Raw genomic sequence first — 17,512 nt, forward strand, 5'->3', positions numbered from 1 at the left:
ACCTGCGTGTTGCTTTAGCGTCACCAACAACGTCTTCCCCAGAGGGTGGGGCAAGTGTGGGTCTCTCCCACAGAGGGGGGGGGGGGGGGGGGGAGGCTGGATAACCGAAGGGGGAGGGGGGTAAGGGAAGGTGTCGATGGAGGTGGAGAGTGTGGGAGGGGGCAGTCTTGGGCATTGGGCCGAATGGCCGGCGAATGCTCCAGCATAGTTGTTGGTGTCAGCTGCGGGACCCCGGGCATTGCAGAGTGGTGTTAAGTTGCAGGCGGCTCTGCCCTGGGACCAGCCCACGCTTTATATTAAACACAGGAAGATTTAGACTTCAGAGATACAACCCATCGAGTCCGCGGCGACCAGCGATCTCACCGTACGTACACACTAGGGACAATTCACAATTTTGCCAAACCAATTTTACCAAACCTACAAACCTACACGTCTTTAGAGTGTGGGAGGAAACCGGAGCACCCGGAGGAAGCCCACGCGTTCACAGGGAAAATGTGCAAACTCCTTGCAGACAGCACCCGTAGTCAGGATCGAACCCGGGTCTTTGCAACTCTACCGCTGCGCCACCGTGCTGACCCTGACTGGATGGATGTTGGCTGGAGGCCACAGACAGATAGGGAGGGAGGAGGAGGGGGAGGGGGGTGACATGGCTCCGTTTACCTTCTCCTCTGACAGGCTGGTGGGCAGGTTTAGGTCCTTGACGTTGGGGAAGTCAGGCAGCAGGGTGCCCAGCTTGGAGCGGGGAGAGTAAGCCACCGCCTGCTTCGCCACCTCTTTCTTGCCCGTCTCATTCACCCACGCAGCTCCTTTCCTGGAATACATCACATCATAGTACGGCGAGCTCTCCTTCACCGCTATTCCGTAGTAATGATACCTGTCGGCAGCAACGAACAGAGTTACAACCACGAACCCCACAGATGCTGCCTGACCCGATGAGCATCCCCATCACTTTGTGTTTGGCTCAAGATTTCCGCGTCTGCCGTTTCTTGTGTCGCCGAAAGCGGTCTCGACGTGAAACGTCACCCATTCCTTCTCTCCAGAGATGCTGCGTGTCCCGCTGAGTTACACCAGCTTTGTGTGTCTATTTTCTCTCAACCACCTCATCGGAGACCCCCGAACTATCTCTAATCGGACAATGTTATACCTTGCACTAAAGGCTGTAAACTTAATTCGTTTACTGTGCACTGTGGACGGCTTGATTGTATTCGTGTATAGTCTTTACTTTGACTGGAAGCATGCAAACAAAAGACTTTCACTACCTCGCTGCACGTGACAATAAAAACTAAACTAAACTAAACTAAACACTTATCTGTGGTAGGATCTCACATCTCCTGACAACACTGAGGGCTATTTGGACCACCGAGTTGATACTGGCCCTGTTCTCTCCCACATTCACATCAACCTGCCCTCAATGAAGGCTAACTTTGCAGCGTTACTTACTCACACAACCAACCCGCCCATGTCAGCAGGTGAACCAAGCGAGGTTGCGTTAGCCACTCATACATTTTTAAAACATAATACATGTTCATAAGTTCTAGGAGCAGAACGCTACTCCTCTACCCCATCAGGCGAGAGGTAAAGAAGTTTGAAAACACATACCTCCAGTTTCAGGGACAGTTTCTGTCAGGCAACTGAACTGTCCTCTCACCTGTGTGGGTCTGACCTCCTATCTCACTGACGACGTTTGAATTATAATCGGATTTTATTTTGCACTAAATAATATACTTTTAATAATATTTCCTGTAGCCTATATCCAATATCTGTAAACTGTGGACTGCTTGATCATAACCACATATAGTCTTTCCGTTGACTGGATAACACGCAATAAAAAAGCTTTTCACTGTACCATGTGACAATAATCAACTAAGCTAAACAAATCAATAATATATCTGTAATGGAAAGTTTGCATTTTCCTCCCAGTTTCTCAATCACAAAATGAATTAAGTACAAGAGTCACAAAGACTCACTACAATTATGCAAGGCATGGAATACTGTGTACAGTTTTAGAGTCATAGAGTCATACAGCACGGAAACAGGCCCTTCAGCTCATCTCGTCCATGCTGACCAAGATGCCCCATCTAAGCCGGTTTTGATCTGTTGCCTCGTGGAGGGGAAGGGGAGAGAGAGACTCGGACTCCCAGGCATGTCTGGCGTGGTGGGTCAGCATGGGAGATTCATGAGATGAGAACTACTTTAGTTTCAGAGAATGAGAGATGACCTCGCTGAAACACACAGAATTCTTCCAGGATAGGACCAGGTTAAATACAGGAGCAATTTCATTCTGCCTGTGGAGTCTACAGTGCATTCAGAAAGTATTCAGACCCCTTCACTTTTTCCACATTTTGTTACGTTACAGCCTTATTTTAAAATGGATTAAATTCTTTTTTTTTTAAATCATCAATCTGCATACAATACCCCATAATAAAAAAGCAAAACAGGTGTTTAGAAATTTTTGCAAAGTAATTAAAAAGAAATAACTGAAATATCACATTTACATTGGTATTCAGACCCTTTACTCAGTACTTTGTTGAGACACCTTTGGCAGCGATTACACCCTTAAGTCTTCTTGGGTATGATGCTACAAGCTTGGCACACCTGTATTTGGGTAATTTTTCCCATTCTTCTCTGCAGATCCTCTCAAGCTCTGTCAGGTTGGATGGGGAGCATCGATGCACAACAATTTTCAGGTCCCTCCAGAGATATTCGATCGGGTTCAAGTCCGACTCTGGCTGGGCCACTCAAAGACATTCACAGACTTGTCACAAAGCTACTCCTGCATTGTCTTGGCGGTGTGCTTAGGGTCATTGTCCTGTTGGAAGGTGAACCTCCACCCTAGTTTGAGGTCCAGAACGCTCTGGAGCAGGTTTTCATCAAGGGTCTCTCTGTACTTTGCTCCGTTCATCTTTCCCTCGATCCTGCTTAGTCTCTCGGTTCCTGCCACTGAATAACATCCCCACAGCATGATGCTGCCACCACCATGCTTCACCGTAGGAATGGTATTGGCCATGCGATGAGCGGTGCCTGGTTTCCTCCAGAAGTAACGCTTGGCATTAAGGCCAAAGAGTTCGATCTTGGTTTCATCAGACCAGAGAATCTTGGTTCTCATGGTCTGAGAGTCATTTAGGTGCCTTTTGGCAAACTCCAAGCGGGCTGTCATGTGCCTTTTACCGAGGAGTGGCTTCCGTATGGCCACTCTACCATAAAGGCCTGATTGGTGGAGTGCTGCCGATACAGTTGTCCTTCTGGAAGGTTCTCCCATCTTCACAGAGGAACTCTGGTGCTCTGTCAGAGTGACCATCGGGTTCTTGGTCACCTCCCTGACCAAGGCCCTTCTCCCCCAATTGCTCAGTTTGGCCGTGCGGCCAGCTCTATGAAGAGTCCTGGTTCCAAAGTTCTTCCATTTAAGAATGATGGAGGCCACTGTGCGTTTCGGGACATGCAATGCTGCAGAAATTGTTTTATACCCTTCCCCAGATTTGTGTCTCAACACAATCCTGTCTCGGAGGTCTACGGACAATTCCTTCGTCTTCAAAACTGTGGGACCTTATATAGACAGGTATGTGCCTTTCCAAAACATGTCCAATCAATTTAATTTACCACTGGTGGACTCCAATCAAGTTGTAGAAACATCTCAAGGATAATCAGTGGAAACAGGATGAACCTAAGCTCAAGTTTGAGTGTCATAGAAAAGGGTCTGAATACTTATGTAAATATGATATTTCAGTTATTTCTTTTTAATTACTTTGCAAAAATTTCTAAGCACCTGATTTCACTTCATTCTGGGGTATTATGTGTAGATGATGATAAAAAAATGAATTTAATCCATTTTAAAATAAGGCTGTAACATAACAAAATGTGGAAAAAGTGAAGGGGTCTGAATACTTTCTGAATGCACGGTAGACCCAGAGGTCGGCCTCACTATCGGGGGCAGGGCGTTTATGTCTGAGATGTGGTCAGGGATGTGACTTAAGTGGTCACTATCATGTCCCCACTCTGCTTCCTTCAGTTCAGGGAAAACAGTCACCACCTCCAACCATATTCTCCAGAGATGTTGCCTGACCCGCTGAGTTACTCTGTGTTCTACCACCTCTGTCCCAACTGTGGTGAGAGTTGGACAGAATTCCAGTGTCCGCACTTCCCTGGGATGCTTCCTGCGATCACAGAAATCTAACCTTAGAAACCCAATGCACCTGGTTACAAATCTTAACCACCTGCTGCCTTGCACCCCCTGGATATCTGGCATTCACTCATTTCTGCAAAGAGTTGTCTTTTATGTGACTTTAACACTTACAGCTTTTTAATTCAACACCATTCAATTAATAACTCAGTTTTACTGTTAAATCTCTGCTATTTGCTGTGCTCCATCTATGTGTCCAATCCTTTGTCGGATAATTGACTGAAATTTCAGCTGTCGGCTCTGACTTTACATTAAATATTTTAGATTAGAGTCATAGGGTCCTACTGCATGGAAATAAACCACTCGGCCCAACCTGGCCTTGCCGACCAAGATGCCCCATCTGCGCTAGTCCCATTAGCCTGTGTTTGCTCCATATCCCTCCAAACCTTTCTTATCCATGTACCTAGCCAAATAACTTTTAAATGTTCTTATTATACCTGCCACAACTACCTTCTCCGGTAGCTTATTCCATGCACTCTCTGAGGAAAATAGTTGCCCCTCAGGTTCCTATTAAATCTTTCCCCTCTGACATTAAACCTATATCCCCTGGTTCTTGATTCTCCCGGTCAGGTGGATTCATCCTATCTATTTCACTCATGATTTTGTCCACCTCTATAAGATCACCCCTCATCCTCCTACACTCCCAGGAATAAAGCCCTAGCCTGTCCAACCTCTCCCTGCAGCTCAGACCCTCCAGTCCAGCACAAACTCTCGAGTCCTGAAAGTAAACATGCAAGTACAGCAGGCAGTGAAAAAAGCGAATGGCATGTTGGCCTTCATAACGAGAGGATTTGAGTATAGGAGTAAAGAAGTCCTTCTGCAGTTGTACAGGGCCCTTGCGAGACCACATCTGGAGTATTGCGTGGAGTTTTGGTCTCCTAATTTGAGGAAGGACATCCTTGCTATTGAGGAAGTGCAGCGTAGGTTCACGAGGTTAATCCCCGGGATGGCGGGACTGTCATATGAGGAAAGATTGGAAAGACTGGGCTTGTATTCACTGGAATTTAGAAGGATGAGAGTGGATCTTTTAGAAACGAATAACATTATAAAAGGTCTAGACAAGCTAGATGCAGGCAAAATGTTCCCAATGTTGGGGGAGTCCAGAACTAGGGGCCACAGCCTAAGAATAAAGGGGAGGCCATTTAAAACTGAGATGAGAAAAACTTTTCTCACCCAGAGAGTTGTGAATTTGTGGAATTCTCTGCCACAGAAGGCAATGGAGGCCAATTTACTGGATGCATTTAAAAGAGAGTTAGATCGAGCTCATTGGGCTAGCGGAATCAAGGGATATGGGGAGAAGGCAGGCACAGGTTACTGATTGTGGATCCATGATCACAATGAATGGCGGTGCTGGCTCGAAGGACCGAATGGCCTCCTACTGCACCTATTTTCTATGTTTTTATGTTTCTAGTATTCTCGTGAATCTTCTCTGTACCATTTCCAGTTTAAATTGTTTTAATGAAATGAAAACTTTCCAACAAATGGGATGAATATTTGTTGCTGAGAGTAATGTCTCTTCACACCCGACCACAGTTTAGAAACTGCCGAGAGGCAGGTGTTGGTGGAGAGTGGCTACTTACTTTGACTGACCTCGCGTTCCTAATCTTCTTGTCGTCAGTTGTGGGAATTGTTGTCGAATTATCTAAATGAAGAAAAGTCGGTCAGAAAGGGTCTCTCGTCCTCTGGAGTCATGGACGATGCGCGGTTAAAGATTTTAATCAAACGTACATTGATCGTGGGGGATATTTGGAGAAAGTACCCCCCACCCCCTCAAGCGCTGAACGACCACAAGCCCTTTACCAACACGCCCTTTACCAAACCCCTGCCTTAGGATGGTGGGCGGGGGAGAGTGGGCGGTAGGATGGTGGGCGGGGGAGAGGTCAGGGAAACTTGAATCTTCCAACACATAGCTTGCATCAAACGCAAGTCCGGGTGTTTTCCGCGGCTGTCTCAGTGGTAAATGTGAAGGTAAGAGTTATTGTGAACAAAATATCAAACGCGAGCACGGTTGATTCAGTGCGAAGCCTAGTTGCGCCGGAGCCCGGGGTTTCCCACCTTTCCCGGCGTTATCTGTGTTGTGGTTCCCCAGGAACAGCCGCCGTGTCAACACCAGTGTAAGTTGTGGAACTTTATAGATTCAGCGCGGGAACAGGCCCTTCGGCCCCCTGAGTCCGCGCCCCATACACTAGCACCATCCTACACATTAGGAACAATTTATAACTTTTACCAAAGCCAATTAACCTACGCGTCCTTGGTGTGTGGAAACCAGAGCACCCGGAGAAAACGCACGCGGTCATGTGGAGAACATACAAACTCCGTACAGACAACATCCGTAGTCACGATCGAACCCGGGTCTCTGGCGCTGTAAGGCAGCGACTCTACCGCTGCACCACCGTGCTCAGTGATTCAATGTTAATCAGAAGCCCCACCCCTGCCGACACACTGACCCACACATCATCTCCAACACCCTCAGCTTCTCATTTCAGGTTTCAAGAATTTTAAAAAAAAACTTCAACCGGTTTAAATTTTCTTCTGTGAAAAAAAGACACAAAGTGCTGGAGTAACTCAGCGGGTCAGGCAGCACCTCAGAACATCGCAGAACATCGATCAGTCTGAAGAAGGGTCCCGACCCGAAACGTCGCCCATCCATGTTCCCCAGAGATGCAGCCTGACCCGCTGAGTTACTCCAGCACTTTGTGTCTTTTTGTTGTTGTTGTTGTTAAACCGGCACCTGCATTTGCTCGTGTCTAGATTCTCCCGTTGCTCTGTGTAAATGTTTCTGCGGGGAAAGTGCCCAGTCAGATGGCGAGCCGTTCGGTGTGGAGTCTGGGAACTTGTAAAGGCTGACAGATTGACAGGGGAGGGTGGGTATTTTGCTTGTTGTGCCCCAGTAAACCTCTCCCGGGAATTATTCCATCTATGGAAATTTATGTAAATGTGCCGCCACAAAGGCCGGGGGTGGTGGTGTAGTGTGGAGGGAGGGGAACCGCCAGCACCGACCCTTCCCGCAGCAGAGTCTCCCTCCCGGCGTTAGACGGACACGGGCCCTGGGAAAGAGTTGCCCTGTGAAACCCGGGTGTGCCCCGAGCCGGCAGAACGTCTCGTTTTAATTTCATTGCCGAAAGTTTCTGAAACAGGAGCCGGGAGTTTGCAAGTTGCTGGGGTTTGGCCGGCGGTAATAAATGAGCAGACAGAGAGACAGCCCCTGGGTTTTTTTGTGCAAATTCAATGAAGCTTAGCTAAAGGAGACTCCCGCTGTTCCAGCTACTGATCTAAAATTCCACAACACCACTGCCCCGCACCGCCTTTAATTGCGCGCTAATCCCTCCCCCCTATCCTTTAAGATCCACATGTAGAGGCATGGTGAACTTCCCAAGGCTGTGGGAAAGCACATCCTACAACGGGCCAACTTCTACAGACAAAGAGTTTGTGCTTAGATCCGACATCCCCGATTCACATTTGCTTTCATTGTGAATTCTACTCGGGTCCCGACGCGTTCACTCTAAGCTATTTTAAACGTCGGAACCAGTTTCCGATAATTTAGTTAGTGTGCGGTGGAGCAGGTGAATTAACGTGCATCAAAAAGCCACGTTGGGCGGCAGGTTATTTGCATGGGGCCAGAGTGTAAATAACTTCAAGCCACTCCAGGAACACCGCTCTGCGAAGATCTCTTGTGTGTTTCCAAGTGTAGACATTCGCCTGCCTCTGAAATTAGTGTAATCTAAATCTTTACGCCGCGAAGAGACCGTCTCTTTGTCAATGGAGAAAAACTCAGAAGTCAGAAGAGTAAAAATTGCCTCAAATATGTCGCCAAAGAAAGTTGTGGTTTCCATAACAATTGGATGTGAGCATTGTGCCCGATCCCGGAGAGAGTGTGTCCGCTCAAACTGTGTGTCTGTGTCCGTGTGTGCGTGTCTGTGAGTGTGTCTGTGATCGTGTGTGTGTCTGTCCGTGTGTGCGTGTCTGTATGCGTGTGTGTGTGTGTGTGTGTGTGTGTGCGTGTGTGTGTGTGTGTGTGTGTGTGTGCGTATCTGTATGTGTGTGCGTGCGTGTGTGTGTGTGTGTGTGCGTGTGTGTGTGTGTGTGTGTGCGTATCTGTATGTGTGTGTGTGTGTGTGTGTGCGTGTGTATGTGTGTCTTCGTGTATAAGTCAGTGTGTGCATTCCTGTGTGTCCGTGTGTGTGTGTGTGCGTCCGTGTGTGTGTCCGTGTGTCCGTCCGTGTGTGTGTGCGTGTGTGTGTAGATATCAGTGTGTGCATTCATCTGTGTCCGTGTCAGTGTGTGTGTGTATGCGAGTCTTCGTGTGTATGTCAGTGTGTGTGTGTCCGTGTGTGTGTCTTCGTGTGTATGTCAGTGTGTGCATTCCTGTGTGTCCGTGTCAGTGTGTGTTGTGCTTTCTCTGATTTTCTGGTATCTCTCTCGTGATTCTTTTTGTGTTTCTTTCTCCGCCCCCCCCCCCCCCCCCTATTTTGCACACGTAGACTCACACAGACTCGCACTTACAATACTAATCGAGAATCACAGAACACACAGAACATAAGAGAGGAAAAGAGGGGGAGGGGAGAGGGGGAGAGTGAGAGAGGGGTGAGAGAGAGTGAGGAGAAAGAGGGGGAGAGAGAGTGGGCAGAAAGAGAGGGAGGGAGAGTGGGGGGCAGATGGGGAGAAGATGTGGGGAGAGGGGGAGAGAGATGGGGATAGGGAGTATGGGGGGAAGGGGAAGAGCGTGGGGGAAGGAGGAGAGAGGGGGAGAGTGGAGGGAGGGGGGAGAGTGTGGAAAGTGTGGAGGGAAGGGGAACGGAGGAGGGAATGGGAAGAGGAGCAGAGAGAGGGGGAGAGGTACACATACATCAGACAGAGTGGAGCAGTCAGAGGCGGGCGGGTGGTGCCTGAGACAATGGTAACTGGCGGATGGCGATGAAGGTCTGGCCCGTGGTCCCTAGAGCGGGGGAGGGGGAGTGGGGAAGGGCGAGGGGGGTGAGGGGGAGTAGGGAAGGGGAACGAGGGAGAGGGAGTGGGGAAGGGGGGAGGGGGAAGGGGGAAGGGGGAGGGGAGGGGAGGGGCAAGGGGGAGGGAAGGGGGAAGGGGGAGGGGGGGGGACTGCTTTCACAGAACTGAAAGCATTTACGTCTCACTGTTCCAACAGTAAACTACACCAATTGATGATACAATTAGCTGAAAATATTGCAAAATCGTAGTTGGTCTATTTTAAAGGGTTTCCAGCCATTTCCACAATTTCTACGGAGGGAGAGAGGGAGAGAGGGAGAGAGGGAGAGAGGGAGATTCTCCTGCCCCCCTCCCCCTCCCGCTGCCGACAAAACTCCCTGCCCCTGTTGGCGCCCCTCCCTCTCCACGACTCCCCACAAACTCCGCAGCCTGGCTCTTGCCCCCCCCCCCCCCATCGCCCTGGTCCCGCTCTCCTCTCACCCCCCCCTTCAATCTCCGCCCACCCCTCCTCCCCCACCCCCATCCCTCCTCCCCCACCCCACCCCCACCCCTCCTCCCCACCCCCAACCCCTCCTCCCCCACCCCCACCCTACTCCTCCTCCCCCACCCCAATTCCCTCACCTTGCCGAAGCTGGCGGCGTTAACGGGCTGGGTGTCGTTCTTCTCACAGAAGTCCAGGTAGTGCATGTAGAGGGCACTGCGCGGGATGCAGACGCCCTCCGCAATCTCATAGTTCTCCTCCAGCCTAGAGGCGACACAGCAGGGTCAGAGTCTGTGGGAAGGGCATTACTCTGCCGCGGGCAAGAGCGGCTGTCCCACCTGGACCCTCAGTCCATGGGTCTCTGGAGCAACAGCACTGGGTCACTGGAGCCCATGAGTCACTGGAGCACCAGCATTGGGTCACTGGAGCAACAGCACTGGGTCACTGGAGCAACAGCACTGGGGTACTTCACTGGGTCACTGGGCACCTCACTGGATCACTGGAGCAACAGCACTGGGTCACTGGAGCCCATGAGTCACTGGAGCAAAAGCACTGGGTTACTGGAGTAACAGCACTGGGTCACTGGAGCAACAGCACTGGGTTACTGGAGCCCATGAGTCACTGGAGCAAAAGCATTGGGTCACTGGAGCACCAACACTGAGCCGCTGGAGCATCGGCACTGGGCCGCTGGGTGCATCGGCACTGGGCCGCTGGAGCATCGGCACTGGGCCGCTGGAGCATCGGCACTGGGAAGCACCGGCACTGGTGCACACACCCCATCCCAAACATAAACAGAGTCCACTCCCTAGCCCACAGAGAGTCGCTGGATGGTTCCATACTGTCGGTGATGGGGGGGGGGGGGGGTGCAGGGCAATGAACGGGGAGGAAATGGAGAGGGTGAAAATTAGGAAGGGAGGGGAAGGAGAGAAGGTGGAAGGGAGGAGAAGGTGGAAGGGAGGGGGAGGAGGGAAGGTGGGAGGGAGGGGAGTAGGAGGGAATGTGGAAGGGAGGAGAAGGTGGGAGGGAGGGGGAGGAGGGAAGGTGGGAGGGAGGGGGAGGAGGGAAGGTGGGAGGGAGGGGGAGGAGGGAAGGTGGGAGGGAGGGGGAGGAGGAAGGTGGGAGGGAGGGGGAGGAGGTGGAAGGTGAGGAGGAAGGGAGGCGGAAGGGAGGGAGGAGGGAGTAGATGAGAGGACAGGGGGAAGGTACTGGCGAACTCACCACTGCAGGGTTGCTGGAGTGGAGTGCGGCTTTGAAGCCCGGTTGTTTTCCTTTTCTTCATCTGTAAAGGGGAACATTAGAAGAGTTGAACCAACAGTGGAAATCCCACACTCTCTCACCAAACCCCTCACTCTGGGGTCACCGGCCCGGCCTCAGGACCATTGCATGGTCTCTCAGTGACCTGAGCACTGTCATCTTCAATAACCTTCCCTTCCTCACGAGGTCAGCCCTGGGATGTTCACTGCCCCACCTACATATCGTCAGCATAATCAAGGACCAGTCTCACCCCGGTCACTCCCTCTTCTCCCATCAGGCAAGAGGCACAGGTGTGTAAAATCACACACCTCCAGATTCAGGGACAGTTTCTTCCCAGTTGCTATCGTGCATTTGAACTATTCTATCACCAACCAGGGAGCGATCCTGACCAATCATCTACCTCATTGGTGACCCTCAGACTATCTTTAATCGGGCTTTACTGGACTTTATCTTGCACGAAATGTTATTCCCTTTATCCTGTATCCATATACAGTGGACAGCTTGATTGTAATCATCTACAGCTTTTCCGCTGACTGAATAGCATGCAACAAAAAGCTTTTCACTGTATCTCAGTGCACGTGACAATAAACTAAACCAAACTAAACTAAACTAAACTAAAAGTCATTGTCCCTTGCACTAAAGTGCCAGCCGTCACCGACATGGAGAATCTCACCCCTTCCCTTGCTTGCAACGGCTTTATTAATCGCCCAATCCCCCACCATCTACACCTGGTGGGGGGGGGGGGGGTCACCATTGACGAACCACCTGCCTGGACCAGCCACAGAACCCTGTGCTACAGAGCCTTGTGCGACAGAGGCCAGGGCTACAGAACCCCGAGCCACAGAACCCTGGGCCACAGACCTGGGCCACAGAACCTGGGCCACAGAACCTGGACACAGACCTGGGCCGGCCACTGGTCAGAGGGTGGAGATCCTATGGCATTGATTCATCCCCTGATACCCCAGGGCCTCCCTCCACCCACAAGGCCCAGGTCAGGAGGGTGGTGGAACACTCAGGAATCTCAACACCAACCAGGACAAAGCAGCCCATCAGATGGATCCTGACCCACTACCCTGAACACTCTCTCCCCCCACCACCGGCAGAGCCGACCCTCTACAGAATGCAATTGTCCAGCTTGTCCACCTACTCCAATGTCACAAACCATCGCCTCCTGTGTATAAAAAAAAGACAGAAAGTGCTGGAGTAACTCATCGGGTCAGGCAGCATCTCTGGAGAACATAGAAAGATGATATTCCAAGTCCGACTGAAGATGTGTCCTAACACGAAACATCACCTGTCCATGTTCTTCAGAGATGCGGCCTGACCCGATTTACTCCAGCACTTTGAGTCTTTTTTGTATACTGGCATCTGCTGTTCCTTGTTTGTACCTCTTGGTGCCACTGAACGGTCACTTGCACCGACCTTTCCCTCTGCTTTGTCAGCACCGACCAACTGTGTCTGGACACCCCCCTCAGCGCCACCCAGAGCGGCTGCCCTCAGCCCCGTTTGTCACCACGCACCCCCCCCCCCCCCCCCCACACCAACCATCCTCCCCTCCACCTCATCTGGCCCCATCATCTTCTGACGCCCTGATTCTTTCATTCTGAGTGGAATCTCCACGTGAACCAGTCACCAGTGGGGAGAGGGGGGAGTGTGGAGGGAGGGGGGGAGAGTGTGGAAGGAAGGGGAGAGCGGGGGACTCCACCGTGAGTGGACCTACTGCAATCTTGTCCCCGAGTCTCCAATCAGTCCCCAACCCCCTCCCCCTCCAGCCCCCCCTTGGTCACCTGGCGTAACGACTCACTCCTCGCTTCGGGTTCAGGTCACTGTGGGAGTCGCCAAGAGGACCTTTCCTCGCTAGTTTAAAGGAGGTGAAAGAGGCAGGTTGTTCACAGTGGAAGCCTGGAACGCAATGCCACGGCGGCGTTGAAGGCCGATAAGGTAGTGGTGTTTAACCGGCTTTTAGATAGGCACATGGATATGCAGATAATGCAGGGATATGGATCATGTGCAGGTGGGGGAGATCAGTTTAATTCGGCATCATGTTCGGCACGGACATTGTGGGCCGAAGGGCCTATTCCTGTGCTGTACTGTGCTGTGTTCTAATGTCTGGGTCACCGTGAAAGTCAACATTTACTGTCACCCCCCCATAACACCCATTTACCCCTACACAGTCCCCCTCCCTGTACCCACCCCCCACCCCATTCTCTCACCCTGTTCTCTCTCCCACCCCCCATGCTTCCCCCCCCCCCCCCCCGTTCTCTCCCCCCCGTACTCACGCTCCTCGCTGATGGACATGCTCCCCAGGGCGTTGTGGTTTGGAAACCGTTTGCTTTCACTCTCATTCAGGCACCTCTCAATCCAGCTCTCTGCAAACAGACAACCAGCAGTAAACCAGCATTAACTAGCATTAACCAGCATTAACCCGGGCCTTAACCCAGAAGATACAAGAGCTTGAAAGCACGAGCCAAGATACAGGAATAGCTTCGTCCCTGCTGTTATTAGACTACTGAATGGTCCTTCCACAAGCTAGAGTGTAGTCCTGATCTTCCAACCCACCGCATTGCGGCCCTTGCAATTTTTTAATCTGCACTTTCTCTGTAACTGTATATTCTGCACTATACACTACATTCTGTATAGTGTACACTAACACTCTAACTGTACACTAACGCTACATTCTGCGCTCTGGTATTTTACTCTTTGCACAACCTGTTGTACTTGTGCAGGGCTTAGTTGTACTCATGTATAGTATGAATTGACTGGATAGCACACGGAGAACGTTTCTCACTGTATCTCGGTAGCACGACGATAATAAACCAACACTAGGGTCAGCCGCCCACATGACCACAGCCCCTCCCCATCCCTCCCCTCCCAGTATCGACAGCAGCTCAGCTCTCTGCAGGTAGTTAAGTCTTGGGATCATGTTCGGCATGGAGATTGTGGGCCGAAGGGCCTCTACCCATGCTGTTCTCGGGTCCACGTTCCATGGGCACACACACGACAGGACCAGCCCCTGTGGAGCGCGGCTCATGGTAACCAAGGCAACGGTGTCCGGGCTCCACCGTGCCCTGGGGTCGGCCTGCAGCTGGCAGCGAAACTCTACTCCGAGCACCGTGACCGGCATCCCCCCCCCTCCCCCGCACCCTCCACACCCTCTCTGGCCAGGCCCTTGACTGCACCTCCCTTTCCCACCCTGACCCAGCCCGAGGGTCCAAACCTAGCCATGCCCCAGCAGCGGGCATTTACCCCCTACCTCCTGCAGCTGGTACACTGGGAGGTGATAGGGGAGAGGGGTGGTGGTGGGGGTGGGGGTGGGGAGAATGCTTAGGAAGGGAGGGGCAAGCCGGGGGGTGGGGACGAAAGTGCAGGGTGAGGAATCGGGTAACAGCAGCGGAAGGCAGGGGAAACTGCAGAACTGGGAAGGGAGAATTGATAAGTGTAAAATGGGGGGGAGGGGGGGAGAGAGGATGGAGAGAGGAGGGGAGAAGGAGCAGGGAGACGTGCAGGGCGAGGGGGCAGGGCGAGGGGGCAGGGCGAGGGGGCAGGGCGAGGGGGCAGGGCGAGGGGGCAGGGCGAGGGGGCAGGGCGAGGGGGCAGGGCGAGGGGGCAGGGCGAGGGGGCAGGGCGAGGGGGCAGGGCGAGGGGGCAGGGCGAGGGGGCAGGGCGATGGGGCAGGGCGAGGGGGCAGGGCGAGGGGGCAGGGCGAGGGGGCAGGGCGAGGGGGCAGGGCGAGGGGGCAGGGCGATGGGGCAGGGCGAGGGGGCAGGGCGATGGGGCAGGGCGAGGGGGCAGGGCGAGGGGTTGGGGAGATGTTAAAGAAAGGTGTTGGGGGGAAGAGATGGGGAGGAAGCTGAGTTGGCATGAGGTGGGGTCAGATGTGCGAGAGGGGAGGAAAGGTGGAGAGGAGGAGAAATGAGAGGGAAGGAATGGGGAATAGATGTGAGGAGGGGGTAATGGGGAGGGAGGTGGGGAAGAGAAGGGGTGGAGAGATGAGTTTTTGGGAGAGGGTGGGAGGGATCAGCTCAGCTGTGCTAACCCAATTTGCTTGGAGTCCCGAGGCTCCGTGGAACTTCAAATGGAGTCCCATTTGAAACTCACTGGGACCGGTCTGCAGCCCCTCCCCCCAGAGCCTGGGTTTCGGCCTTGTGTTTGGTCAGAGAGACCAGGCTCTCGACAGACTATCGCAGACCGACAGGGACCCTGGAAACTGGGACAGTCCGGACTCAGCAGAGCTGGGAGCCAGATGTTAAGGGTCAGTTGTCAGAAGGATGGTGGTTAGAGAGTCACACAGCACAGTAACAGGCCCTTCGGCCCACCTTGTCCATACTGATTAAGATGCTCCATCTAAGCTAGTCCCATTTGCCCGTGTTTGGCTCATATCCCTCTAAACCTTTGCAATCCTTATACCCGTCCAATTGTTCTTTAACTGTTGTTATTGCACCCGCCTCAACAACTTCATCTGGCAGCTCGATCCATACACCCACCGCCCTCACAATGGAAACGTTGCCCCTCAGGTTCCTATTAAATCTTTGGGCAAGTTTATTATTGCCACATGTACCAAGCAGGTACAGTGAAAAGCTTTGTTTCCATGCTATCCAATCAAATGAGATAATACTATAAATAAATATAATCAAGCTAAACTCAAATACATTAGACAGAGCAAATAGAGTGTAGAATATAGTTCTCAGCGTTGTAGTACTTCCGTTCCGTAGACAAAATCCAATGTCCACAATGGGGTAGAGGCGAATTGGACATTACACTAGCTTATGGAAGGACTGATCGGAAGCCTGATAACAGAGTGGAAGAAACTGTTCCTGAAACTGAACCATTCTCCTCTCACCTTAAACCTTTGCCCGATAGTTCTTAATTCCCCTACTCTGGGTAAAATACTCTGTGCATTCACCCAATCTATCTCCCTCGTGATGCTATACACCACTATAAGATCAGCCCCTCAGCCTCTTACATTCCAAGGGATAACATCCTAGTCTGCCCAACCTCTCCCATACCTCAGTCTCTCCTGGTAACATCTACGTAAATCTTTTCTGCACCCTTTCCAGCTTAATGACATCTTTCCTATCGTGGGGTTGCCAAAACTGTACACAATACTACAATTATGGCATCACCAACGTCTTGTACAAATGTAACATGATATCCCAACATGAGTCTGAAGAGCGTCTTGACCCAAAAGTCACCTATCCATGTTCTCCAGAACAGCTCCAAAGCAGCTGCCTAACCTGCTGAGTTACTCCAGCACTTTGTATCCATCTGTGTATTAACCAGCATCTGCAGTTCTATAATCAGTACCTGCCTAATCTGCAGTTCTATAATCAGTACCTGCCCTATCCCACCTTGTTTTTTTAAATTATTGTGTTGTTATTGTCTTGTTTTTTGAACAAACTTTTCTGTTGGGACATTGATGGGTAATTTACGTATAATTGATAATTATGTGTATGTTCGAGGGGATGTGACTGTGATGCTGCTGCCAGTGGTTTTGCCATTGTACCTATACCTCACCGCCCCTGTACCGCACCTGCACCTGCACCTCACCACACCTGCACCTTACTGCACCTGCACCTTACTGCACCTGTACCTTTCCGCACCACACTACACCTGTTCATTACCGCGCCACACCACACCTGTACATTGCCACACATGTACATTACCGCACCTGTACATTACCGCACCGCACCACACCTGTACATTGCCACACCTGTACATTACCGCACCACACCACACCTGTACATTACCGCACCTGTACCTTACCGCACCTCACCTGTACATTACCGCACCATACCACACCTGTACATTGCCACACCTGTACATTACCACACCTGTACATTACCGCACCACACCACACCTGTACATTACCGCACCTGTATCTTACTGCACCTGCACATCACCGCTCCTGTATCTCAGGAACGTGGACCTCATCGCACCTGTACCTCCCCACACCTGCACCTAATGGACCTGTACCTTACTGCACCTGTACCTTGCTGCACCTGTACATCACTGCTCCTGTATCTCACCATGGCAATGAACTCCACTTGCCTTAACTGATGATGGCCAACATGCCAAATGCCTTCACCACCCTATCTATCTATGACACCACTGCCAGGGCATTGTACCTGCATCCCTGGACCCCCCCCCCGGCTCTACAACACTCCCCATCACCCTGCCATTCACTGTGCACCTCCTGCCGGTTGGGGTTGGGGTTGGGGTTGGGGTCGGGGGTCGGGTTGAGGTGGACTGTTGGTTCCTGGGGTCTGGGCTGGAAATGGGGTGGGAGTGACAGAAGGGGGGGGGGGTGACAGGGGAGCGTGAGGGTGATTTATGGGGTTGATTGGGGGTGTTGGTGACGGGGGTGGGGTTGTGGGTGACCAGGTCCTATACACCTGACACCCCCCACCCCCACATGCCCCGTTCTCCAGATCCCATTGTAACTCCGGCCAGTCCGCTCCTCCGGCCCAGCTGTAACCGAGAGAGGGCCGCCGTGTCCCGGTAACGCCCGGGTAACCCCCGGTAACCCTGGTGTCGAGCCCCTGGAGACGGCGGGTCACCCGGTGATGGCTAAAGGTGCAGGGTCAAGGTTGCGCCGCTGGATCCGCTGCTCCGGCGAACGGCGTTTCCGCAGCAGCGCGTAATTTCCCGGCGGACCG

General features: G+C 52.1%; 1 protein-coding gene across 3 annotated transcripts in view; it reads right to left on the reverse strand.

Moving 5' to 3' along the window:
* rfx4 (regulatory factor X, 4) overlaps nt 1-17,512 on the reverse strand; it is a 41,860-nt gene that overhangs the window by 21,983 nt on the left and 2,365 nt on the right. For all 3 annotated transcript variants that reach the window (XM_078416549.1, XM_078416548.1, XM_078416547.1), the window contains exons 2-6: nt 13,136-13,225; nt 10,821-10,881; nt 9,743-9,866; nt 5,758-5,819; nt 661-874 (exon numbers count right to left, since the gene is read on the reverse strand). In XM_078416549.1, the coding sequence (XP_078272675.1) occupies nt 661-874; nt 5,758-5,819; nt 9,743-9,866; nt 10,821-10,881; nt 13,136-13,225 (551 nt within the window). The remainder of the gene's footprint in view (nt 1-660; nt 875-5,757; nt 5,820-9,742; nt 9,867-10,820; nt 10,882-13,135; nt 13,226-17,512) is intronic.

This window comes from Rhinoraja longicauda, chromosome 20 (genome assembly GCF_053455715.1).
Source record: "Rhinoraja longicauda isolate Sanriku21f chromosome 20, sRhiLon1.1, whole genome shotgun sequence".
NCBI classification, from domain to species: domain Eukaryota; kingdom Metazoa; phylum Chordata; class Chondrichthyes; order Rajiformes; family Arhynchobatidae; genus Rhinoraja; species Rhinoraja longicauda.